A 26,274-nucleotide genomic window follows, 5' to 3' on the forward strand; every position below is an offset into this window, starting at 1 on the left:
CAGCACCCACCCCGTGCACAGCACCCACCCCGTGCACAACACCCACCCCATATACAGCACCCACCCTGTGCACAGCACCCAGCTGTGAATGACACCCACACTGTTCAGGGCACCATGCACGACTCTGCCACTTGGTGTCACCTGCCATAAAAAAGTCACAGCTGAGATGTTCCCAGCAGAGCTGAGCCTGGGGAGCTCCAGGGGTGACGGAATTGTGTGTAGTGTGGTTCAGAGACTCTGTGGGAGTCCTGCCTTGGACCTTTAATTAATGGGGACATGCAAGAAATTAAAGCCTTCAAGGAACGGATAAGAGCCGTCACTGAGTCTTAATGCACCTTCTCCTCTATCTTCATTTTGCCCCAAATACACAATGGTGGGTGGTGGGAAGAGTGTGGGAAAGGCCCACCCCTACCCCAGGCATGGCTCTGTACAAAGATGCCAGCAGGGCTTTGTGCTCAGCCCAGCACCTTGGGTCCCAACTTTCCAGCAGTGATGGGTGACCAAGCCCATGGCTTCCTGTCTCCCACACCCCCTGTTCTTGCCTCTGCACTCCCACTCCTCCTCCCCTTCATCCCCCCAGCACCAGAACCACTCTGTGGGGCTTGACCCTTGCCATGTGCCTCCGTGCACATCCCCCTGCTCCCAGCCAGTGGCTGGTCACTGAAGGAGTTGATCGTCCTCTCCATCATTTGACTCTGGGAATGGTTTTGGCACCCTGGCTGGGCACCCTGCTTTGGCACCTTGGGCAGAGCAGGGCCAGAACTGAGCCCTGTGCCCTGGAGGGCTCCTCCATCAGCACAGGCCATCCAAGCTGTCCTTGCAGAGCAGGTGCTCCGGGCAGCCTGTTCTGGTGCTGGCCCTGGGACCAGGCTGTGCTGTTCCATTTGGAGCCCAAAACCTCAGGAAGAGGTGTCATGGAGGGGGAGCAGGACACCAGTGAATGCTGCCCTGGCTGGGAACTGGGATCTGGGCTCTTTCTGCAGGTGCTGGGTCCCCCTGTTCCAGAGAAGGGACAGGGACAGACCCATGCTCTGCCAGGTACTGGCAGCGTGTGTGAAGGGACAGTGGTGGCACTGCTGGGGCACAGGACCTCAACCTGCTATTGCAGTGGGGTGCAGCCAATGTATGGAGAACAGGAGTGGGGCCAGGCAGGAGCAAAGGATGATGTCTGGACATGGCTCTGGCAGGGACATCTCCCCTGCCATGTGCCATCAGGGTGACAGCAAGGGGCTGGCAGAGGAGCTGAGATGGGTTTTCAGCCTCCTGGACTCTCTGAGCACAAAAGCTGGAAATGATTTGGCTTTTCATAGTGGTTTGGGTTATTTTTTCAGTAATTTTTACACTTCTTACCTGATTCCAGGTGGATGCAGGCAGTGGGCAATGCAGTCCCTGGGGAGGAAGAATGTTTTGGGACAGGGCTCCCTAAAAATTCGGGTCTCCATACAGCCCATAGCTGCGGGTGGGATGAGCTGGGCCTGCAGCTCCACGTGGCAGTGGGTTTGTGCCCTTGCTCCAGGGCTGGGCTGGGCAGGAGGATTCCTCTGAATTATTTCCAGATGGGGATTAATGCAGTAAACTGAGTTTGCTGCAGGATAGATAAATAAACCAAAGCTCCTCGGGAAGCTATTAATAAACCATCTGCCTGCTGCTTCTGCCCCAGATCTGGGAACATCCTGGTCCTGACCTGGGGTGCAACTGTGCCCTGCCCTGCTGCCCTTCCAGCCCCTTGGCCATGGGGCAGAGGTGACAGAGATTCCTCCAGGTCTGCAACCACCAGAGCTCGAACGGGACAGGGGGTGTGAGGGTGTGAGTGGGGGCTGTGGCTCAGCTACAGGCCCCTACTCCGGACTGTAAGTGGGATAAGCTGCTGCCAGCCGTGTCCCCTTGTCCCCCCATCCCTGCTGAGCTCTGCCAGGGACAGTGGCACTGGGAAGTGCCACCCCTCCTCTTCAGCCTTCTGCTGCAGGGTTTCAGGCAGCTTTGAACTGGAGCAGGTGTAAACAGGGTGGGGGCAGACTTTGAGCCCTCTCAAACTGGCACTGCCATGCCAGGGTGAGGGTAAACCAGTTTTGGGTGGCTACAGCCCAGCAGCTCACCTTTCCCATGCATTGTCATCAGGGGGCTCCTGGGTGACCCTCCACGTGCACACAGACGTGTGACCCTGTGGGGGAGGAGAAGAGTGGCCCATGGGACCCTCATCCCAGCCCTCCTCATTTTGACGTGGCTGGTGGTGTCGTGCCAGGGGCAAACAGAGCCCGGACAAGGGCTGGGCTCACTGGGGTAGCCCATGTCTCCCAGCAGAGCTCCCCGCTGAGGACCCCTGGGCATGGTGGGACAGCACAGAAGATGGGGTTAGACCTGTGCATTGTATGATTTTGTCCCACCCAGGCAGTTACAGGGGTCCTGGGCCCACACCCCCTCTGTACATGGCTGGTGAGGCAGCATGCCCACGGGGGATGCCCCTGGAGAGGATGGAGGCCAAAAGAGGGATCTGGCTTTGCTTATTTTCGGCTCTCCAGCCTGCAGCACACACAAGCAGTTAATCCCAGGCTACGCAGAACTTGCTGCTTACCTGGCTGGAGCAGTGCCTGGCAGAGGGAGGGACGAGGGCACGGCTCCACACCTTGCCAGGGCAAGCATCACTGCAAAAATATTTGCTGAAAAAAGTTCAGCTCCACCCCGAGGAAAAACGGGTCCGGGTGCAGAGCCTGATCCAGGTTTGCGGCCGGGCGAGCGGGGAACTCGTGTGGCTGCAGGAGCTGAGCGCGGCACTGCCCAGCAGCTCCACCGGCACTGCCGCGCTCCGCAGAGGGACAGGGGCTGGGCAGGGCATCGGGCACGGGGGAACCTGTCCTTGGGTAACCGCAGGTCGGGGAGCCCTCTCTGCTCTCTGCCATGGGCTGCTGGAGGGTCCTCGGCCCCGTTCTGCCCCTCCTGCTGCTCCTGCACCCACCGCCCTCGCCCGCCTGCCCGGCCGCCTGCCGCTGCTCCCCGGGCGAGGTGGACTGCAGCGAGCGAGGCCTCCGCGAGGTGCCCTGGGGCCTGTCGACCAACACCAGCACCCTGTGGCTCGGCTACAACTTCATCATCGTGCTGGGGCCGCGCTCCTTCCCTCCGCTGCCGGGGCTGCGGCTGCTCAGCCTGCCCCACAACCGCCTGGAGCTGATCCACGGCCAGGCGCTGCTGGGGCTCGGGGCGCTGCAGGAGCTGGACCTGAGCCACAACTACCTGAGCGTGCTGAGCCCCGAGACCTTCCAGCCCCTCGCCAGCCTGGCCACGCTCAACCTGGGCAGCAACAGGCTGGGGGAGCTGGAGCCTGTGGTGCTGAGTGCCCTGCCCCAGCTCCAAGCCCTTCTCCTGCAGGACAACCCCTGGGTGTGTAGCTGTGGCATCCTGCCCCTCTGGCGCTGGCTCAGCCTCAACAGGGAGAAAGTACGAGGTGAGTGCCCGGAGTGTCCCCAAGCCCCCACCTGCTCCAGGCTGGTTGGTCACCCCGGAGGGGCTGAGGCAGGACCTCCCCTGGCTCCCGAGAGCTTGGGTGGTCAGTGCCCTTGGGGTACAGCAACCTTCCCCAGAACCTGTCCTCAGGCCATGGCAGCTCCTGTGTCTCCTTAGGTGGACACATCCTTGGGTCTTGTACCTGGTGCCCACCCTTTGACCTTGGTCACCAGCAGGGATTGCCTGGAGGGGAGGGCTGGGCAATGTCCCAGTGACAGGCACCCAGTGCTGTCCCCAGCAGTGGCACCAGTCCTGTCACAGGGAGGGCAATGGGCACCTGAGGGGGCAAGAGGAGCCTGTCTGTCAGGCTGCTGACCCAGCCAGGATGCAGTGCTTTCAGCCCCTTCCCCAAAGCCTTCAGGAACCTGGTTCTGATCCCACATTTCTTTCCCCATGAGCCCCAGTGAAAGACACTTCTGCCAGCAAGCTTTAGCTGCCACTTCTTCCTGATTGATTCCAGCTCGGATGTGTGCCTGCACTTGTGCTGGCTCGGACATCCTGTGACATCTCCAACCTGGCTGTTGAATGCTCCCCACATTTGTCTCCTGGGAACCAGTCCCCCCACCTTGTCTGCCCCATCTGCCATCCTGCCCCAAACCCATTTTCCTGTGCCCATCTCCCTGTCAATCCCGCTCTCTGGGGCTCAGGATGTAGATGATCCCTGAACCCCACAGCTCCCTTTCTTTGTACCCTGACAGAGGGATCTTGCCCTATGTCCTCCTGCCCTGGTCCCGTCTGTCCCATACAGAGCTGCCATCCCCCTGTCCCTGACACCTGCCTTTCCCAGATGCTCAGTGTGCCCACCAGCACTGCTTTTCTCTTCCAGAGAAGAGTTTGCTCCTCTGCAGAGTCCCAGAGCAGCTGAACAAGTACCCGATCATGGCCTTTGGGGATGAGTCCTTCAGGCAATGCCAGGAGACCTCACTGTCCTCTGAGCAATACATCACCTTCCTCATCATTGGACCGTTCTCCTTCATTGCCAGCATCTTCTTCTGCACCTTCATGGGCTCGGTCGTAGTGTTTTACCACAGCCTGCGCAGGGAGTCCCACTGCTGGAGGAGACCCCGTGTCTGCAGGGTGCACTGAGCCAGGATGGCCAGGCTTTAGCCCAGGGCAGGCTGTGGTCCACGCCCTTCTCCAGCCGGCTGCACCCACCTGTTGCAAACACGTCCCAGCAGACCAGTGAGTGGAAGATCTGTCCCTGGAACTGCTTTGGTTTTTCTCAGTCCCCAGGACAATTCCAAGCTCCCTCTGCCCTGCTGCTGGGAGAGCAGCCTGCAGCTCAGCACCCTGTGGGGCATGGGCTGACTGCAGATGCTCTCAGTGTTTTGGGAGCTTCCCCAGACCACCCTCAGACCCTTCTTGGGGTTGTCCAGGTGATCCTTCTCCCCCTGTCCTGCCCCTTGTGGTGCACAGTGGCCTCAGTGTGCCTTTCAGGATGCACCACGTGCCTCACGGTGCCTCGGGGTGCAGCCTGGGAGCCCCGTGTGCATCTCAGAACACTTGTATTCCTCTGGGCACCCCAGGAGTCACCATTTACCTTTTGGTGCAGCCCAGGAGCCTCTGCGTGCCTTTCAGTTTGCTCTTAATCCCTCCTTGGGCCTTTTGGTGCCCCCAGCACTCTCTGTCTGCCTTCAATGACCCCATCGGCCTCAGGGTACCTTTCCATGCCCTCCAAACTCCTTGGCTTGGCTTTTCATGCACCCAGATGCCATTTGTTTGGCTTCTGTGTCCTGACAGGCAGTAGTTTGCCTTTTGGTGAACTGCAGAGCTCCCCATGTGCCTTTTGGTGCATCTGAAAATCTCTGTGTGTTTTTGGAGCATTCCAGAGCCTTCATGAGGCTTTCAGACTACCCCAGAGCCCTCATGTCCTGGTCAAGGACAGGACTGGTTGCAAAACATTTCTTTTGATAGGTTTTTTTCATTGAGTCAGGAATGCTGGAGCTGAGGAAGCTCAACCAACAATCAAGATCTAGAGTAAGGCTGAAGGTTATGGTGAGGGTTGGGAAGAGCCTTGAGCTTCCACTGATGTGGTTCAGCAGAGGAACTGCCAAAGGATGGGTGAGGCTTGCAGTAGTTCCTCCTTCAATGGTTTTCCCTAGGCTAAAGCAGGCCAAGGTAGCTCAGTGATGGGAGTGGGGGCAAACAAGCCCGTGTGGGTTTACAGGACAGAGATGCAGCCCTTAATGCTGCCTCACCTCCCATCACCCACAAAAGAGGGCTGGGGCTGCCCCTGCACCTCCCTGCCCTGCCACCTCCTGCCCTTCCCTGTGGAAATGCTTCTGGACATGCTTATTGTTTGTACTGGGAGATGGCCTGGAAGGATCTGGAGCTGTGCTCCAGAGTAAAGCACAAGCTGGGTGACAAAAACAATCTTTCAAGGAGAAGAAACAGCCCTTTTTGCCTGATCTTGTGCCGACTGCAAGATGGTCAGAGCCCCAGTGAGATGGCTGTGACCACCAGCTCCCCTTGTTCACTCGGTCTCAGCAGGAGCTGTGGACCAGCCAGGGATGTGGCAGGTCAGTTCATCCCTCAGTAAACTCTTGGCAAGGGTTCAGTAAATCACACAGAGAATAAACCAAATGTCACTTCAGCTGTGGCTTGCTCCCATTTTTATTTTCAAGAGAGAAACCAACCCAGTGAGCTGCCACAGTGCCAGATTCCTACTTCCTTCTCTGTCGAGGGGTGTGGGGACTGCAGGGAGCAACTCCTCCACTACCACCAGCTCTGCACCTGGGAGCTCTGCAGGACCTCTGCCAGGATCATCCTCTTGCCTGTCCCAGGAGCAATCCCAGTTCTCCCAGATCCTCTCTAGTGACAGCATTCAATCCTTCCCAAATAGGCTTGGGCTTCCCATTTGGAGCTAAGACCTCGCTTGTCATCCTGCTTGGCCCCCAGAGCCCCGCTCCTCCTCCCAGACCACCCTGAGGCTGAGCCCACCATGAAGGTTGGGCTGGTGGTCTCAGCACATGGGGACTATTCTGTCAGTGGGTGATGTTGCTTCAGTTCAGCCCAAGGGAGCTGTCTTTCTGTTTTGCAAATCCCTCAGTGGAGCCTCCCTATGGATGGGCTGATGTGTGAGGACTCCCCCAGATGCTTCACCCCTGTGGTCCATCCTCTGTTCCCAAAGGCTGGTCCCACTGCCAGTGCCCCACACTGGCTCCCAGGAGATGGGAAGCCCAGCAGGGGCAGTGGACCATTTTCCCTGGGATGGAGGTGGGACAGAACCAGCTGCCATGGTGCTGGTGTTTGGACAGCTCCGGACTGTCCCCATCCCCTCACTGCAAGGCCTGTCCCCCTCCCTGTGGCTGTTCAGGCTGTCTATCAGCTGAGTATCCCAGAATGATGCTGGTCCTTCCCTCATCTCCTCTGCAGCTCCTGGCCTTTCTCCCTGCTGGTTTCTCCAACCCTTCCCGTCCCTCCACCCTCCACTGTTTGCAGACCCTGCAGTGGGGCTGGGTGAGGTTCTGACTCAGCACAGGGCTCCCTGCCAGCTTTGCCAGAAGCCAGAGACAGAAAGAGGCACACGGCATCGGAATAAACCACTTCATGATCCAGTCTAGACTTTACTGAGCTCTTGCAAAAACTCGGTATTAATGTTACATTGACGTATAAAGTAGAATGGGTCCAATTTCTCAGCTGGAGCTAGATGAACTTGATGGAGCCACAGCAGTCAGTGGGACGATGCTCACAGACCTCAGCTGCCATTTGAAAATCCTGCCTGTGGGGCTGCTTGCCCTTGGGGGAAGCCCTGTCTGCTTGGCTGGGGCAGGGAGAAGGCAGTTCATGCCACTGGGGCTTGGTACCACATTGCAGGTGGGTTTTCCATGTTGCAGGAGGCAGGATATGATGCTGCCTGTGCACGTGCAGTAGCTGCTCATCACCAGCCTGGCTGGTGCCAGGTGCTTCCCCCAGTGCTGGTGTCTCTGCACCCACTCTCAGAGCCCACAGTGAGGTCAGAGGTGCTGGCACAGGGGTTAGGCTTGAGGGGAGGAAGGTGCAGGAAGGAATGGCATCAGCCTGGCTTGTTTGGTTTCCTTCTCCTGAACTGCGATCTGGTTTCCATGTCTCCGGGTTCAGGCAGATGCAGCGCCATGAGTTGAGGCTTCAGGGCTGCCATGGGCGCTGCTGGCAAGCTGGAGCTACAGGTGAGGATGGCAGGGAAGCTGGCAGTGCCGGCCGTGTGCCCCGACACTGCGGGCAGCGAGCCACGACCAGCCAGCAGCATCTCTCCTTGCATTGCTGGTGCTGAGGCAGTGTGGAGCTGGGGTAAAGGTCAGTGCAACCATCCAGAGCCATTCCCCGTGGAGAATTCCCGGCTAGGAGAGCCACTGGGTGAGTGCTACATGCTGGCCATAGCCAGGTCCTGGGGATGTCTTCTGTGCAGGAGAGGTGGGGAGCTGAGACCTTGGCTGGCAGCACGCTGTGGGCTCCAGGGTACCACGATTAGCACAGGAGCGTGGGCTGCAGGGTGGGAGTGCTCCTGACCATAGACAGGAGCCAAGTCACAGCCTGGAGCTGATGGGAGGGAGGAGCAGGGGGTCACACCCTGCGAGGAGCAGAGCACACACCTTCCAGCCCCCATGGCAGACGTGGGGGTCACTTGGCACAGCAGGAACATGTGCCCAACCTGCCGAACCACACCGGCTGCTCCAGCTACTCAGGACCAGCACGTTGCACTGGAGCCCTCCAGGTGGTGGGAAACGTGGAGCACACGTTTGAGGGGCCGTGTGTGCTGAGGAGCCTGCAGCCTGCACAGTGGAGCACGTGTTTGTGGTCTGGCACCAGCTGTTCCCCACTGCCATGGGAGAGCAGGCACCGTGTGCCTTCCGCAGTCCTTTCCCCTTGCACGGAGCCAGTCAGTGGCAATCCTGATTATTGTGACTCTGCTTGGAAGCAATATTCTCTGTACAGTGGAGTCCAAACCGTGTCCTGGTTCTGCCGTGCGTTCTGGGGCACGAGCATGGCAGCAGGCCTGGGAAGGGAGGGAGATATACAATGGAGTCACTGTGTATGGATGAAGGATGCTTTCCTCCCATCTCACCCGGAAGAACCCATCAGTGTCCCTTGAAAGGCAGTCCTGGCTATGCCTTCCTACTGTGTTGGGCAAGGACTGATGGCCCTCAGGGAGAAGGTCACACCACAGTGCTGACTGAGGGGTCGGAGAGGTTGAGCTGGCCAGTGATGTCGGTGGGGTGATACTGCTGCAACACACAAATAGACAGACAAGGAGAAAGAAGTGTTAGGCAGTTCTGGCACTTGTCCCCACTGGTACTTATATCCCATGTGTGCCTACAGGATATCTCTTGGGAGTGATGCAACGCCCCGAGAGCTGCTGCTGGCTGAGGTCCCCTTCCCAATGCAATTGTGCAGAGGTCGTTGCAGACACTCTCCAAGCACCCTAGAGCTGGGCAGAGGGGACACCCAGAAGCGTGGCGCAGCTTCTGCGGAGCGTGGCTGCCACGTTGCCCGCTGAGCGAGCCCCTCTCCACTCTGGGAGGGCTACAAAACAAAGCCTGTGACTCATCAGCCCAGCCCACTGCTGAACCTGTGTTTGGAGGGTCTGGCTAGGTTTTGGCACCTTTCTGATGCCAGATCAAGCTGTGCTTTGAGGCCAGGGCATTTCACCTCCTTGCTTGAATGACCCTGCTGTGACTATCCTTTCATGCAGGTGAGATGTGTGGTGTGGTTGGCTTGTGATAAAGTGTGGCGTTGATTGCTAATGTGAAAATACAGCCTGTGGTGGGGATGTGGCCTGGATTTGGGGTTCCGTGCTCCTTGTGGATGGGGGGGCTCAGCAAACACTCCCTGAGAAAGACCTCCCCCACTGCAGTCTCGTTAGCAAGCATGGGGCAAGAAAGAAATATCCACCAATGGGCAAGAAAAAAAAGTCCTTCCTCCCTGGGCAGGAATTTACAACTAGGCAGTTATTTTCTCCCTTCCTCCTTTCATACTCCCTTCCTCTCCCAGTTCCACTCTCCTAACTCCAAAGCCTGGACTGGTAGCCCTATCCAGCCCTGCTGTGAGAGCAGGTGACAGGAGCATCCTCTGCTGCTGTCTGGGATCCTCAACCGGTGCCAGGGCAGGAAAGGGTCTCAGTGGGTCTCATGTGCTGCAGTGCAGGCCCTCTCCAGTGACATTTTCCCAGCCCTTACACCACCCTGCCCAGGAGGGCTGATCTTTCGAGGGGCTCCCGGGGGCTCCTCAGAGATGGGACGTGACCTGCCCCGCATTGGTCCGTGCTGTCTCCGGTGGCCTCCGCGGTGCTGCTGGCAGCTCTGGCACTGTGGCTACCCTGTGTGCTCTATGCCCTGCCTCCTGCCACGGGGAAGTCTGGGAGCCCCCCCCGAGCCTTGTGTGGGGTCCTCAGGGCTGCCCAATCCAGCCTTGTGCTTCACCAGGACCTCTTGGTGGGGAGCAGCTGGGCCGGGGCCAGGAGCCGTGTGCTCCCATCTCTCCGGTACACATGCTGGGAACGAACTGACACCCAGGGAGCATCTCACAGGATCATCCTGTCACCTAGGGGACTAGCTGATATTCCCATGGAGCCTCTGGGAATTCCTCACCGTGGCCTTGCTTTGCTAAAGGGCAACACCTCGGCCATCACCTGTTGGCACGGAGAATGGCCGGGGCCATCCTGACGCCGCTCTGCCGCCCTGGGGGGAGCTTTTTGTGGCTGTTCATCAGCCCAACAAAAAACACCCCTCTCCCAAAAATGGGTGCAGCCACCCCCTCCTTGTGAAAAATTTGGATTCCAGGCTAAATGCGATGTTCCCATGGCAAAACTGCTGGGAGGTGTGCGCTCATGGGATGGAGCTTGACTCCCGCAGGGAGGAGAGGCGACTGGGAAAGGGGAGAGGCCGGGTGAGTCACTGGTGGAGAAGAAGGAGGAACTTGAGATACAAAAATGAATGAGTAGAAGAAAGGTCCTTTGTTGAATATCCTGCCTGATGCAAGTGGGGTGGAAAAGCGTTGTGTGCATGTGTGAGTCGTGTGCCTGGGTGCACGTGTACGTGTGGCATCTGTGGTGGAAGGCTTGGAGGTCTAGCAGGGCAGGTTGGGGCCTTCTGGCCTCTCTGCACAGCTCTGGGGGGGGGGGCAACGCTAAAATAACCAAGTGAAATGGGGAATCTGGCCAGAAAAATTAAAATACAAGAGCATGGCTTTTGATTTGAAAGCATATCTCCTCCAATCACAGAGTTATCACAGGGTAACATTCTCATTTACTTTTTTTTTTGTTCATGCATGCAATTTTTAATAATCAAAATTAAAATCAAAAGAAAAAAAGAAAAGCAAAAAAAAGCAAGAAAACGGTCATATCGAAATTATGTTAAAGTAGAACTAATGCTAGAAGCACATATCAGTAATTTAGGGCAAATTATGTTACAGGGATGGTGCAATAATCCCCAAACCAAACATTATAAAGCCAAGAAATTAATCAATATTAACCGTAGAAGAGACTCAAACATGTTAAGGTATGGAAGTGAAGTGAAGGCACCAAAAACTTTAAATGACAACCAGGAAGAAAATATAGACAAGAACTTAATGTCTTCAAAAATGACTTCAACCTAACTGGGCTCATGTGGTAGTCCCTGGCTGGTGGAAGAGTTTTCTGGAAGAATTTTGGTTTGTCGTTGTTTGTTTTTTTTTTTTCAATTAAAAATTAGGATTCCAGCTAAATGCAATCTTGCTGTAGAAAATATCAACTTCCCTTTAAAAAAAAAAAAAAAAAAGTTGTCTTTGACCTACTTTTAGTTCTTTTGGGCCAAAAAAAACTAGGCTCTTTGTTTCAGCCAAGAAGCATTTGGCTTTGGGACAGCTGATCCTTCACTGAGAAGGTGACCTTTTCCATGAAGCCCCTCGGCTCTCGACCAGCTCTGGCACCGTCCCCACGGCTGCAGGGCAGCACCGCCGGCAGCGCCGCGCCCTTGGCGGTGACGTGGGACGTGTGTCGTGCCGTGCCTGGGGGTGCCCACGGGCTGGCAGTGTGTCTCTGCGGGGGCTGCCGATGGCTGGGGGGGTGGCTAAGGGACCTGTGCACCTCGTTACGTGTCTGTAGGAAATGTGCCGGCTCGGAGGGTGTCTGTGTGGTTTATGCGTCTCACATGGCGTCTGTGGGGTTGCAGTATCGTGGGTGGCTGCGATGGATGGCAGTACGTCAGCTCTGCGAGTGCTATTCGAGTTGCAGGAGCTGCCTATGGGGAACACATGCATCTCCTCCTGGGGCGGTGGGGATGATGTGCCGCGGAGAGGCTGTGCAGCTCGGGTGATGGTGGGCGCTAGGACGTTCAGAGTGGGGTGGTAGCTTCCCAGGGCTGTCTTGGCTCCATGGTGCCAGCCTGTCTCTCTGGCACTCCTGAGGGACCATTCTGCAGGGCTGCAGAGCAGAATCCATTTTTAAGACTCCCGACAACGAAAAGGAAAGAAGCAAGGCCACCAGGTCTGCGTCTTTCGCTCGCTAGCCAGGAGAGCCTGTGGGGCTGGGGTCAGCCTGGCCTTCCAGCCCCATGGGCTCTCCAGCCTCGCCCATCTAAGACCTGGTGTGGGCCCGTGGCTCTGATGAACATCATGAAACAGAGCACCTCGCTGCTTTCTCGTCTTTACAAGGACCCCAGGCAACGTGCCCCAGCATGCTACGTACTCATGGGGCCTTCCACAGCAGGAGGGCATTGGGGTCTCTGGGTCAGGGCTGCTGCACGGAAGTGGAGGGCACCAAGCGCAGGCTGTGACATGAGCTGGTGGCAGCACCCTCCCGCTGGTCGCTCATCCTGCAGAGCAACCAGCAAGTCTGCCCAACATCCCCACAAAGCTTGCTCCACCGTGGACCTCCTGCAATAGCCGCACCTCAGAGCTGCTAGACTCCAAGTTGGCCACGTTGGCTTGGATGTTGACCCCAGTAGCTTTTTCTTGACCCAGCTAGCCCAGTTCCCTGGGGAACGTGTCCTGGGACCCTGGCCACGTCACCCCATGGCAGGTAGAGGACTGTGACAGGCTTCTGGGCAGTGGGGAACAGTTGACCATAACTGCCTTGCAGATGCAGCTGCTCCCAAAGTGGTGAGCATCTTCTGGGATGAGTGGGGTCATCTCCCTCCGCAACTGGCCTGTGAGCAATGCACCAGGAAGAGCATGGACGGGACCCAAAGCACAAGGAGCCTCAGGCTGTGCTGATCCCCACCAGGCGTGGGAAGGGGGAGAACAGTTCCACAGCTCACCCATGGGACCTCTGGTGCAGGTGAGCCCTGGATCTGGTCAACTCAGGGCATTGGGTGCTCCTGCTGTGGGGCAGAGAGGGCTGTGGGCTGCTGTGGTGTAGGGTGGATGCCACACTGTGGAACAGGATCAGGCCCAGGATGCTTCCCTGAAGAAGGAGTGGTGTGGGAGGTACCAGGGATGCCACACGCCAGCTGCCCCATTGTTCTTGGGTTCTGCTCCTCTCAATGAGCACACCAATGGAACTGGTCCCCCCAGGTGCCGAGGGCACCATCAGGCTTCTGCTTTCCCAGGACCGGATCCCTTGGTTTCCTAATCATGGAGTAGTTCAAACACATCAAAACATGGGAATCTACCCAGGACATGCAGATATTTCTGCAACTTTTTCTCCCTTTTTTTCTCTGTGCATCCCACTTCTCTTCCTCATCCTCACTCTTCCCATCTTCTCTCCCCTGCACCACCCACCCCATCTCTGTCTTCTCTCCCCTGGTTGTGATTCAGGTCACCAAGACACAACCTCTGACCTCCCTGTAGAGCTGCTCAGGGGGTGCAGCAGTGGGGAGAGGGCATCCCAGATATGGGAGCATCACTTGGACGAGGTGCCACCTGGGGAGCATGGAGGCAGTGCAGGAGGTGACAGGGATGCCTGTCTTCCCCATGGGGACAGAGGATGGGTGGGAAGAATGTGGGTCCCCCCTCATGACTTGCAGGCTTCGAGGTGACAGTGAGAGGAGCACTTTGTGTGAGGTGGTGGCAGTTGAGCCCGGCCGAGGGCTCAGCTGTCCCCAGGGATGTGTCCCAGGGGTGCTCCAGGAGCTTCTTGGCACAGAGCCTGCGCTGGTGTCAAAGGCAGCCTCCTCCATTCCGCACACAGAGCCGTGGCCCCGAGACCCCCTGCGGTATCACATGCTGCTCCCCGGGGCGCCCCAAGCCTGCGGCTGGGGACGGGCCACCCCATCACGGGGGGCCACATCTCCCCGCCCTGCCACCGTCCCCCCGTCCCCGCCGCGCCTCGGGCAGCCTGGCGGGGAGCCTGCTCTGGGCAGCCCTGGGCAGAAACCCGCCGGTCGCCCCGGGGAGGTGGTTTTGGCCAGCCCATCGCGCCAGGAGGTCGGGCAGCAACACGCAGCGGGCGCTGCCACACGAGACAACAGAGTAGCCACAGTGCAGAGTGTCATACAACAGACGGCGACATGCAGAGGGACACGGCTCAGTCCGACAGACCAACAGCCCAACCTGACGCTGAAGTGTCTGAAGCTCCAGCACGAGCAGACACATTTGCGCATTTGGAAACAGCTGGCTTTAGAGGCAGCAGTTTGGAAATTTTCTCTGGTTACATGACAGCAGTGGAAAGCACAAGTTTGAACCAAGGCTGGGTCTTTAACAACCTCCACTTTCAAGCCTTCGTATCTCTTTTCTAGAGCTGCATTACTGCTGACAATAACCAGAGACAGCTGTCACTCCTGTGCCCAGGACTACGTCCCGAATGCTAATCGTCACAAACAAAAATCACATGTAGAGAATGTGACACGCATGGCTCTCGGTGAGGTGACACGGTGCCCAAATTAAACTGGGGTGATTGTTTTTAGGCATACAATGACAAACAGGTACAGAAACACTCAGGAACAGAATAAAAAAAAAGGAAAAAAAAAATGTCATCCGTTTCAAGAGGTCAGCACCGGTAAGGTGAGCGAAGCACAGAGAAGAACATCAGAAATCATCCAGGCAGAAAGAAAACAAAAAAACAAAACAAAAACTCAGTTGCATCTCCCAACTCATCACAGGACTCCAAGCCACCTCCTGCCTGCCCTCCAGGATCCCAGCATCCTTTCAGGAACACGGGATGACTGACTCACTGACTGACTGACTGACTGGTGACGAACATGAGCTATGCATGTACACTGGCAGCTTCGGGATGGGTGTGTGGCAGTCGATGGGATGGCAGAAGAGAGAAAGAGAGAGAAAGAGAGAGGGCAGAATTGTTCTTCTTCCTCTTACCGTATCCTTGGAGGACCTACGTCTCTTGAAGCTGGAGGCCAGGGTGGAGGTGATGGACCTAAAAGTGGCTTTCTTTTTAGGGTCAGGTTCTGCTCTACCACTTTTTCTATCCTAAAATGAATATGTATAAGTAATTAGATCTCTAGTGTGTTGTTGGAAACTCTAAATCTATTTGAATACTGCCCCATGTCATGGCTTTCATTTAGGTGAGAAAGCTACTGGAGGTGTTCTGTCACTCCCAGTCCTCCGAGGGCCTCCGTGACCCATGGCTACGGCACAGCCACCACACTGATACAGCTGCCGGGGGCCGGCCTTGCATCTGGAGTGCTGGAAACCCCTCTGGGGAGTATCCCTGCTCTCCTGGGTGTCTGTGGCCAGGCTGGCACAGCTGACCTCGCTTCCTGGGGATGCTCTGCCTGGCGCCCTGCCCCTCGCTTCCACCGCTAGCCTGGCTGGACAGAGACGTGAGATGCTGCACCTACCGCTAAAAAAAAAAAAATTGCTCAGGGCCTTTTCTGAGGCTGAATCCTAGTGCCAGAAGAGAGAGAGAGGACTGCATTGAAAGAGAAGTCATTGTATGAATATTCTGTAAAAAAAAAAGTGTTCAAAAATTCAAATGACGCAGTTGTGCAAAGCCGAACGTGGTTGCTGGTGGTGGTTTGGTGGTTGTTTGTTTTTTTTTTTTTCCAAAGTAAAACAGGCTAAAAAAAAAAGGAAAAAAAAAAAAGAAACTGGAAGAAAAAGAAAATTAAAAAAAAAATAAGGAAAAGAAAGGGAGGAGGCAAAGCGTTAGTGCTATGATGTTGTCGGGTCGGGATGAACTCAAAGAGAAACAGAACTGAAAAATGTAGGCGTTGGAGTTAGCGAGTCGGACCTGGTTGGCGCAGGCTGGGAGCACCAGCCGCCATGGTGCGGGGGCAGCGAGCCGAGGGGACCGGCCGCGCTCGGCGGCGGGCGCTGACAACGATTCCTCCCCAATTGCTTTCGTGCCAATGAGTGTGACCTTTCCGACGGGGGACGGAGTGACCAGGTCTGGCTCTGCTACCGCACGGGGGTAACCAAAATGTATCCCGCTGGTGCGTAGAGCATGCTCGGGGATACATTTGCTCCTCCTTCTCAGTTCTCTCTTTTGCGGACATGCACAAACGGAAAGGAAAGCAAGATGAATGGAATGAAATGTCTTTTTCTTCCATGGCATCTCAGGAAATAGCCATGGCAAAACTGTGATCCCAAAAACCATTATTTTTGTTTGTTTTTTTAACAAATAAATCTTTCCACTTGCCTACCTTCTAGCAATGTACCAGATACTAGTGCTCTGACGTTTCCTCCTGTGGAAAAGTCTTACAATGTCAAACGGCTCTTTACCATGAGGCTGTTTACCCCCACAGGGCAGCATGCTTTGCTCACAGTCCCACAGACTCTGCCCAAGGACCCAGTGCAGTATTTTCTAGAAGGTTGGCAAGTGAAAAATGGCAGTGCGACTAGTGTGCTCTGTCCCAGCAGCCTTAACCCCCTCGGTGCTGCTGCTTTTTGGAAGCAAAGGAAAAAAAAAAGATAAAAAAGGAAAAAAAAATGTTGAGAAATGGCTTTTCCGAGACTCTTATCGGCGAACTGAACCCAGCGAGCTCTCAGGATACAGCAGCCCGGCCTCGTGCTCCCCTTGCTGCTCTCGGGCAGGTCACTTCCACCCGGGCAGCCCCCCCCAAAACACCCCAGCCAGCGCTGCTCCCCCAGGGCCACCGCTCCGGGCTCCTTTCGGGGTCCCCGAGCCTCGTTCTCTCTCTTTCCTTTGCTGGCTCTGCTCCGAGCGCAGTCTCCTTTAGTCGCCTAAAGGATCTCTTGCTCTTTGAACGCTGGTGCTTCCCCAAGGGAAAAACCCAGCCCGGGCAATTCAGACAGAGCTTCCAGCTGCTCTAAACTGGGGTTCAGGGGCACTGCAGGGCTCAGCCCCAAAAGCAGCAGGGCAAGGGAAGTGTGAGGCTGGTGGCCCACAGACATGTCCATGGCTCAGTGTCACTGCCAGGCAGCTCTGACCCCCCGGGCTTCCCTGCCTGAGTGGCACAGAGGGGTTCCAGGGACAGGAGAAGTAGGGAAGAACAACAGCCCCATGGAAGAGGCCCGAGGGAGCCTTGGCACTGACAGGGACTGGCATTGCTGGCTCCCGTGTGGGGAAATGTCCTTGTCTCCAAAGGACAAGAGCACGCACCACCTCATTTTGGAGTCGGTCCTGGGTGTGACAAGGGCTACCGCGCTGTTGGGGAGCAAGCAGGGAAGGGTAGGTGATGGAAACTATCCCTGGAGCATTTCTCCACCTGAGCACCGGCCAGGGATGCTCAGTGGCAGCGGATTGACCTCCCCCCATCTGCTGGTGAGCATGGCCAGAGCTGGACAGCAGGGCAGATACCTGCAAAGGGAGCCACACTGGCACTGCCTGCTCGGCTGGAGCCAAGGCTCCAGCACATGTTCCTCAGCAGAGCAAAGTCCCCATCCCAAGCTCCACTGGGGGCATTTGGGCCCCACTATCTGTCCCAGTTGGAGCTGTGCACAACAGCTCCCAGGAGAGACGGCATGGGCCAGGGGCAGCTCCCAGGGACGAGGCACTACAGCTTGCTGGGCGCCCAGTAATGCCCAGCTGGAGTTTCTGGGGTGTGGGACAGAGGGCCCCGTGCTAATCCACAGCTCTGCATTCACTGATTTTGGTGAAGGAATGGAAAACGCACCTGGTGGAGATTTGCTCTAAAAACGGTTTGTCCTACCTGCAGGTTTTTCCTCCACACATTAACGGCCGCAAACGCCAGCTGCATCTGCTTCCTCCGCGCGTCCTTATGCCTTTTGTAAGCTATTTCTATGAATATTAAAAATATCCCGGCAACAATACCTCCAGCCACCAGCATAAACACACCTGAAATAAGCAGGAAAGTTACAGGGGGCAGTAGAAATTGCAACATGACACTTCATTTCTTCTGTATCACACCCAGCAACAGGAGCATTTGCCAACCCAGGGTCCCCCCACCATCCCCCCTAGTCCTGGAGGGGCCGGGGAGGGGAACACAGCAGGTGCTGCAGGGTGGGCACTGCAGTGGTGGGCAGAGAGGTGGTGGGGTGCTGGGTGTCTGTGCAAGCTCTGGTTGGGCAGGGCACTGTGCTGCACCAGTGCTGCGTGCTGGCTGCTGCACCAAGCCCCTGGGCAGACCCCCACATGGGACTGTGGGGTCACTCACACCAAAACCAGCTCTGGTGCTTTGGTTTATCTTATTGAGAAATACAGCCATGAACAGAGCTCTGTGCTGTCCTCGGACACCTGCAACCCTGGGGCTTTGGAGAGGTGTCTTGAGGAGACAGAGCGAAATGCCCCCTCTGCCCTGGCTGGTGGTGCTGGTGAGCATGGGGTCCCTCATCCCTCATCACTGCATTGGCTGGGTGTAGGACCAGCAGCACCACATTGCTGCAAAGTAGACCCTGTCTGGGGGTTCTCAAAGCCTTTGCAAAGGGGGACCAAGATAAAACCCCTCTGTATCCATTATCCTCATCCTGCCCCTGCCCAGGGCTCTCAGGGCTGGGGGCTGTCTCTCGCCTCCAGCCCCCTCCTGTAGTAGGGTCCCCTCTTGCCCTTCCCAAGGTGCTGCTCCCCTCTCTCTGCCTTGGGATAGCTCTGATTCCACAGTGACAGCCACAGTCTGGCCAGAGCAGAGGGAGGGGAGCAGTGCTCACAGCAGGGCAGCGCCACCAGTGAGAAGGGCACCCAGGGAATGTGGGGGAAGCTTTGTGGAACTGTTTCAAACACGGTGGAGTTGGAGCCCACCACAGCAGCCTCCCAGCAGTAGGGAAGCACAGACCCAGAAGAAGCAGTGATTTGGCCCAAGAGGAAGCCCTGGAGAGGAGAGTGTCTTGAGTGAAAGCAGGCTACCCAGTGAGGGGGAAGAAAGAGGTTTGCAGAACAAACCTGCCATATTCTCAAAGGTGAGTGTTGCTGGGGCATTGCTACGGGAATCACACTCTTGATACCTCACCCAAGTCTTGTCCAAGTCCTCCATGAAGCCGTTCTCGTGGGATCTGGAAGCAAAAGGAGACAGGACAGAGTAGTCACTGGGAACCAGCAACAGCAGCTGGGGCACACGTTGTGCCTCTGTGCCTCCTGTGTCAGGAATCTGCACTTGCCTGCAGCCCACAAACAATAGGGACCAAGGATGTGCTGGCTGTGTGTGAGTGCACACACGTGTGATCTTTACATGGAGGGTGTGTGTATGGCCTGTCTGCAGGGGTTGCCAGTACTGCATGTACTCACACCCCCCCTGCACACAACCTGTGCACAGGGCAGTGGGTGTGAGCAGGACCCACAGCTTCCCAGTGCCAGTGCCCCTGGGGCAGCTGTGGGGCAGCCAGCTGTTGCCAGAAGTGTCACGTGTAAGCCACATGTAAGGTGTGTTCCCATGGAAAGGATGGAGCTGGCAGATGTAGGTAGTGCTCAGAGAGCATTTGGAGAGAGGCTGAAGGGAGTGGACATGAACCACGTCTCCCAGTTCCCTCCTGCATGTTCCCCCCACCTGCCAGGGCCACCTGGGAGCTCAGGTAACGCCGACCCCAATCCTTTCTGGGGATGCCCAGCACCCTCTAGGTCAGGGCACTGCTGCCTGGCAGCTCCCCGAGGTGCACGGTGAGGGCTGGGAATCCCCAGCAGCTTGGTGTCACAGCTTGGTGTCACAGCTTGGGAGGAAACAAACCAAACTGTGTCCCCACAGTGCCTGTTTCTGCCTGAACAGCTTGTGGGGATGAAGATGGGGCACAGAGCACACATCTCACCACAGCCCCCCTGCACTTTCCTCCCTGTTGTTCCCCACTACCTTCCTGGGTCACCTCCAGCCTTGGGCTTCCCCATCCTCTCCCAGGAGGGCACCAAGGACCCCTGTGACCTCTTCAGGCTTCTCACATTGTTCACCCAAATCCCATCTGCCCCCCATCCCCATGCTAAGATCACCCCACAGATGGGGTACCATGGCTCCCTATATTGCCCTGTGTCTTGGTCCTGCCTGTGTCTTCCACATCCTGCCCATTCTCTTCCTCAGGCCTTTCATCTCTACGTGTTGGGCAGGACTGTGGTGGCTCCTGATCCTGTCTCTCCTAAAAAGAATCTCACATGTCTGTCTCTCTCCACCTGCTGCTTCCTAGCTGCCTGTTCCTCCACTGCCACATTCCTCTGTCTGACACAAATGTGGCATTTCCAAAGTAACACAAGGCAATCCCTTTTTACCCATAATACCAGATTGACTTGTGACACGCCACACTGCAGGCTAATGCTGGTGTAAAAGCCTTAGTTGGACTCAGCAGGGGTCATGACATATCCCTGCCTAACAGGAATAGTCAGAGTTGAAAGAAAAACCCCTGGCAGATCAAGCCAGGGCAGTGCCATGCTGTCAGGCTGGCTGAGCCCACAAGGAGAAGTGGGGAGATGGCAGCACCCACACCCTGCTCACCGGGACCTGGTACTGGGTGGCCCCAGCTTTCTCTGCCAGCTTTCCCCACATTCCTGGACAAGCCTGGCTCCTGATCCCTGCCCTGCTCTGCTCTACCCTCCCAACATCTCCCTGCTGCTTCCCCAGCCCTGCAAGCTGGAGCCGAGACTGTGGGTGCCCATTCTGGTCCTTCCATGCCCCCTTTGTCAGGAGGGACATGGCAGCCCCCAGCACCCCCGTCCCTGCAGAGGGTGGGGGAGCAGTGCCTGACATGAGGTTACTTGCGTGCAAGCACATGCAGCATTTGGGGCAAGCCCTACACCACGAGCTGTGTACGGACTTGAGGATGGCCAGGGAGACGTTCTGCTTCCACGGGCTGTCCTTGCGCATCCCGATCCCGAAGCCGGAGCGGAAGAAAAGCTCCCCCGTTGTCACCAGGTCACACTTCTGGGAGGCTTCAAACTCCAGCACGGCCGAGTCCCAGATGAAGGCGTGGAGCTTGCTGGGCAGCGAGAGAGGACAGACAGGTGAGGGGGGGCAGCCCAGTTGTCTGCAGCCACTCTGGGAGCAGCGAGGGTGCTCCCAGCCCTAATTTAAGCACTGAAGCCACCCAGACTTGCACAGAAGGAAGAGCAGAGACCAGAAGGGCCAGGGCTCCCACTGTGCCGCTCCCCACATAGACCTTGGGCTCTCCACCCAGAGACTTGAAACGCTCTAGGACCGGGAAGATCCCACTCAGCACCAACTGGGAGGCCCCATCAAGACACGCTGTGACTGCAGCTCCCTCGGCCCTGCTTGCTCCACCCAGTTGTAGCTCCCTGAAACGCCTCCCAGCACGGCCAGACAAGGTGCTGGCCCCACTCACTTGTCCCTCACTGCCTGGATGGCTTCGGCAGCGCTCTCGTAGTTGTGCTTCTCCATGTGCCGGTACATGGTGCTCAGCTCCACCTGCCGTCGGAAGTAGATGTCCACGGAGCTCTGCTTCACCGTGGCGTAGATGAACTTATCGGAGGGGTTGCGCAGCTGGAAGGCAAGGACAGACCCCGAGCTCAGCTCAGCTGGGTAGATCACGGTGCTACTGACACTGAAGATGTGGGTTTGATTCCCATATGGGTCATTCACTGAAAAGGTGGACTCGATGATCCTTGTGGGTCCCTCCCAACTCAGAATATTCTGTGATTCTGTGACAGGGCTCCTATTTTTTCTGTCCTTCATCAGCAAAACTGACTCACCCCAAGGCCATGTTTCCTAATTTCCCATCTCCTTCAGAGACCTGTTTCCTAGAGAAGACCTTGATCTCCTCAGAGGATGCCACAGGGCAGTGGATGCTCTGGGACAGTGGTGGGGGAGCAGGGCACAATGTGGGACAGGAACACTGTGGCACTGAGGGTGCAGGAGGCTGTGGATGCCATGGGGCTGGCAGTGCTGTGGGCAGAGGATGCAGCAGGGTGCAGCACACTGTGGGTCAGTGCTGCTGCAGAGCACATTCCTGTGTGCTGGGGCTGATAAGCTGTGGCTGTGTCCTTGCCAGAGCAGGAAATGGATTTGAGGCATGTGGAGAGTATTGACTGCACCGCAGGGACAATTTCATTAGTTATAAGTCATCCATAATTAATTGTTTCCTCGTTGGTTAGTGGAGGCTCTCCAGGAACTGGCAGGCAGTTTGACTGCATAGGGGCTATTATGGACAAGCTTTTTCCTGCTGATCCCTCCCCATGTCTGTCCATTCCCACCCAGTGCAGGGGCTCAGACCCACCAGGATCAGCCCATGTAGAGCTTGGTTTTGCTCCCCTGGCACAGATCCCAGCCACGGTGAATCAGGGCTCTGAATCTACAAGCCACGTTATATGCCCAGAGGTTTGGCAGGGAAGGGGAAAGCAAGTGAAGGGTATTACCCGGGGGTCGTTGATGCCTGTGATTCTCTCCTCAGGTCGGTCTAACACCAGGAAGGCTGCCAGGTTGGCAGTGTATGAAGCCACAATGATCATAGCAAAGCCAGCCCACACCATGCCAAGAATACGGGCAGAGAAACTCCGGGGAGCACCTGGGGGGAGAGATGAGAGATCAGACTGGCATGACAAGAGTTTGGCTTGGTCATCAAAGACATGTCAATCTGTGTGAGACCAACGGCAGCTGCAGACATGCACCATTTATCTGCTCTGCCAACAGCTGTGCAAGGAGCTTCTGCATTGCCCAAACCAAGAGAAACCCAGCTCCTTCCAGGGCATGCTGTGTCCCATCCTTAGTGGGTGGGCAACTGAGCAGGATACACAGCAAAGACAGACCTGTTTTCCCCACTGATGCTGGGGGTGGAAGGATGGCCCTCACAAGCGCCACAAGTGTGTCACACTCAGCATTACCAATCTTCTACCAGCCTGCTCCAGGGAAGGCTCAGGGAATTATGTCCCCAAAGGGCATCAGCCTCATCAGTGACAGGCTTCTCCTCCAGCCTTCTCAGCTCAGGGACAAGGCTGCAGGGCACAGCAGTCCCACTGTGTGCTGTGACTCACCTTCTCCGATGCCAGAGTTCAGCAGGACCCCCCAGGAGAACCACATGGCCGAGGAGAGGGTCAGGGCATCTTCCTCCTCCTCCTCACTGTTTACTTTGAACCGGCCAAACGGGCTGGAAAACAAGAAAAAGAACTTCTCTCATTTCCCTTAGCCTGGTTTCTGGGGCTCTCCACTGTGCCCTCCTAAGTGTCCTGATGCAGGCCTGTATCACTCAACCCTACAGACTGTGCCTGTGTCCCAAACAGCTTTTTCTCATCATGTCCTACTGCCTTGCACATCCCCAGTGCTGATAAGCAACCCTGTACATCTCACTCTGGTACCAGTCACATCACACTTCTCTCCAGACCAGAAAGATGATCTGATCCTGACCAGCTCGAGCCTCTCCCACTGCAACACAGAGGGTTCACTGCAGATCAGCCACCAAAGTGTCTGGGCACAGGGCTGAGGTGGGAACAGGTTCCCTGCCCCTCAGAGAAGCTGTCATAGGGCCAAGGAAGGGCCAGAGGAAACTATCTCAGAGGAAACTCAGGCAACCAGTGGGGAGAGGAGCCTCAGCCCAGGGCTGGTGAGGCAGAGAAGGTGGGGTTAGTTCCTGTGAGAGCCCCCCAAAGGGCTGCAGGGCTGTGCCTGAGCACACTGCGGGGACCCAGGAGATGGTTCCCAGGAGCACCTCCCTGTCCCCTCCAGCCCTTGGGTGGTCCCAAGTGCACTCACCTGAATCGGTCTAAGAGGTACAACATCACTGCCACCACGTGCACGGACAGCCCCACCAGCAGCCAGAGGGTGCTCTGGAAGGGCTGCATGAACGAGTCCAAGGTGCTGCGGGGGATTTCCTGGCACACAGAGAGAGGTGAACAGTGCTGGCACCCACCACACCCACACCCTGCCCGCCTGGCTGGACCCTCAGGGACCCCTGCCCTGCTCTGAGCTCCTCCTGCTCAGCTACACAGGAGGGGTCAGGGTGGCAGAGACAAGACCCAGCACTAACCCAGTCTGGAGGTTGGGATTTGCAGGGGCAGCACCGGAGGATCTGGGCATGGTGTGGGCATGGCACTTCTCTGCAGTGTGGGGAGCAGGGGACACCTCCCCTGTTCTACAGAATATCCCACCCCAGCCCATACCTTCTTCACAAGGATGGTGAGTCCCTGGTACTTGAAGGGCTTGGAGAACTCGATGTACTGAGCCCGCTCGTTGTTGATGGTGAGGGGAGCCACAATCATGTCTGCTTGGCCGCTCAGCAGCTCCCCCATCATCCCGTTCCACTCCTTCTTGTTGCTGTTGTTCACCTGCCAGAGAGCCCACACAGGATCAAACTCCTGCCCTGACACACTTCCCCCACCAGCCAGGATCCCCACACATCCCGCACTGCCCTCCCACCCCACCCCTGCTCCAGAGAAGGGCCTGGGGGTATTTCAACACATGATAAAGGCAAAGAGACATCACAGGCTGCCCAAACTCACCCGCTCTTGGGTACCAAATTTACCATCAGCCACCAGGTGAACTTCATAGGTGAAGTTCATGACCCCTGCCAGCCGGATGAGCAGGTCGATGCAGAAGCCGTAGCAGCACAGAGCCACTGTGGGACGGCCTGAGGAGGGGAGACAATGGGGGGAGGATGGAGGCAGCCCTTTGCCAGGAACCCCATGCAGGATCCATGCCTGTCCCACTGAGAACAGTCACCTCATGGCCCTGGTTCCATATGGGGTGTAACCACCTCATCCATCAGGACCATCTGCCTTGACCACCCTCTCACTGCCTCCATCCCCTCTGGTGTTGGCAAGCTGGGGGCAAAGGGGTCTCATTCCTTCGCTGTGTCCCAGTGAGGTGAGCTGAGACTTGGTGCTACCCACCCACTGAGGGCACGGTGCATGTGCTGGACCCAGCAGGTTGAACACAGCCCAGGACACAGCTCAGGGCTGGGGGAATGGTGTGCACAGGAAAGCATGATGGGCCAAGGGGATGCCCTTTAGGTGGATTTGGGCAAGCCTGGCATTGCTGAGCAGCTCACCCTCCCCCCAGGTGCTCACTCCTCACCCTGACACGGGCTTTCCATAACAGTTTGAAACTGGTGTTGTTCATATCAGTGCAGGAAGTGCTAATATGCCTTGAGAGTCTCACTTCTGCTGGAGATCAAGGCAAAGAGAATTAGAGCATGTCAGGAGACAGAACCTTGGGGTGCAACCCCCAAAACAGCCCTGGAGCCTATCCAGAAAAGAGGCAGCGGGAAAGTACCCTGTTGGGTTCAAAAATCTGAATCCCAGTGCCCAATTCCTGCACAGCACTACTGTGGGGCTGAGCTGATGGGGGTCATTTGGGGGCTGACTGTGCTGTCACCTTTCTGTTCCTCATCCTCTAGGCTTCCTGTGTGACTGAGCACCCTCCCTGAGACCCCTTCTTGGAGTGGCATTCTTCATCAGCCTGGTGGGCTGGGGGAGTCACCCCCACACTGAGTTACCTGGGATGGTCTCGTTGGGTCCAGTGCAGAAGACCTTTTTCACGGGATCTCCATTGATGGTGAATTCCTCCCTGCATGTCCCATCTGCTTGTGTGGGCTTCACATACACAAAGGGCTCTTGATGGATTGTCACGATCTGCCAGGCCAAGCACAAACACCCTCTTGTCTCTGTCCCCCTCCAGAGCTGCATTTCCCTGGTGAGGAGCTGGGCTGCCCTCTCCACACCAGCATGGCTAAAATGCCTTGTGTGCCAGCTGCCATCTCAGCACACAAGACTGCTCAGCCCAGCAGCAAGACCTGGCTTTGGCACAGGGAATCACAGAATCATAGAATCATTTAGCTGGAAAAGACCTTTAAAATCATGAATTCCAGCTGTTAACCCAGCACTGTCAAGGCCACCTCTAAGAACATTTGCTTTCCCTGATCCCGAAATGAGGAACAGCTGTATCAGCACCCTCCTTCATGTGGCACTTTCACATGAGCCTCAAAACCCCTCTGCCTAACAGGAGGCTGATGGGAGGCACCACACAGCCAGGATTAGTGCCCAGAAAGGTCCTCTAGACACTGTCACACTGCCCCAAGCTGATGCAGATATTTCAGTCCTACCCTAGACCTTTTCAGCTGTGCAACATCCCAAAGCACCAACACCACCTCTGCAGGGCCAAGGGCTCACTACCAGCAGGAGTGTGTCCCTTGCCTGGACAGCAGGACAAATGAATGGCCACAGTGGTAAGACCGACCTGCCCAGGATCCAGTCACTAAAGTGGCTGCTGGGTGTCACCTCAGGGAAGAGCATGAGAAGCAAAGCAAGACTGGAGAGACCTTCTTCCAGTGTCACCTCCAGCTTCTGGAGTTTGATTCCAGCTGAAAGCTGTGCTCTGAACACCCTCCAGTACCTTCTGTATTGTTCTGCTACATCCTCTCTGAGGTGCCCCGGGTTTGCAAATGCTGCTGAGAGCTGCTGAGGCAGCAGTGGAGGTGGAGGCAGATAAAGTCATGGCCTGGCATGCAGAGAGCTGAGGAGACCTGCCACCCCCTAATGCCATTTGCTGTTACCTTCAACTTGGTTGACATCTGATAGCCTTGAGGTTTCTCAGTTTCCCCCCCGGGCCAGATAATCTTCCTGTCGTTGGTCAAGACCTGTGAGCAATC

General features: G+C 56.5%; 2 protein-coding genes across 15 annotated transcripts in view; one reads left to right on the forward strand and one right to left on the reverse strand.

Annotated features, from left to right (window-relative positions):
* The first annotated feature begins 2,895 nt into the window (after window positions 1-2,895).
* On the forward strand, window positions 2,896-4,584 carry LRRC26 (leucine rich repeat containing 26). The gene is made up of 2 exons (XM_027703364.1): window positions 2,896-3,439; window positions 4,325-4,584. Exons 1-2 carry the CDS (start codon window positions 2,896-2,898, stop codon window positions 4,582-4,584), a joined length of 804 nt encoding a protein of 267 aa, XP_027559165.1.
* A 2,452-nt stretch (window positions 4,585-7,036) lies between these two features.
* Window positions 7,037-26,274, reverse strand: part of GRIN1 (glutamate ionotropic receptor NMDA type subunit 1) — a 35,247-nt gene continuing 16,009 nt past the window's right edge. Inside the window, exons 8-21 of one of the 14 annotated variants that reach the window (XM_027703424.1) lie at window positions 26,179-26,262; window positions 25,123-25,258; window positions 24,128-24,255; window positions 23,789-23,953; window positions 23,382-23,500; window positions 22,667-22,779; window positions 22,052-22,200; window positions 21,022-21,179; window positions 20,497-20,658; window positions 18,650-18,759; window positions 17,463-17,608; window positions 15,581-15,832; window positions 14,707-14,817; window positions 7,037-8,699 (exon numbers count right to left, since the gene is read on the reverse strand). In XM_027703424.1, the coding sequence (XP_027559225.1) occupies window positions 8,634-8,699; window positions 14,707-14,817; window positions 15,581-15,832; window positions 17,463-17,608; window positions 18,650-18,759; window positions 20,497-20,658; window positions 21,022-21,179; window positions 22,052-22,200; window positions 22,667-22,779; window positions 23,382-23,500; window positions 23,789-23,953; window positions 24,128-24,255; window positions 25,123-25,258; window positions 26,179-26,262 (1,899 nt within the window). In that variant the 3' untranslated portion in view covers window positions 7,037-8,633. The other 13 variants (XM_027703423.1, XM_027703419.1, XM_027703425.1 and 10 more) reach the window with 13 other exon arrangements.

Source organism: Neopelma chrysocephalum, unplaced genomic scaffold, assembly GCF_003984885.1.
Source record: "Neopelma chrysocephalum unplaced genomic scaffold, ASM398488v2 Primary Assembly neopelma1_226, whole genome shotgun sequence".
Lineage (NCBI taxonomy): Eukaryota > Metazoa > Chordata > Aves > Passeriformes > Pipridae > Neopelma > Neopelma chrysocephalum.

Coding starts and splice junctions, on each gene's coding strand:
- LRRC26 (XM_027703364.1), top strand. CDS start 2,896: ATGGGCTGCTGGAGGGTCCTCGGCCCCGTTCTGCCCCTCCTGCTGCTC. Junction 3,440..4,324: donor CAACAGGGAGAAAGTACGAG/GTGAGTGCCCGG, acceptor TTTCTCTTCCAG/AGAAGAGTTTGCTCCTCTGC.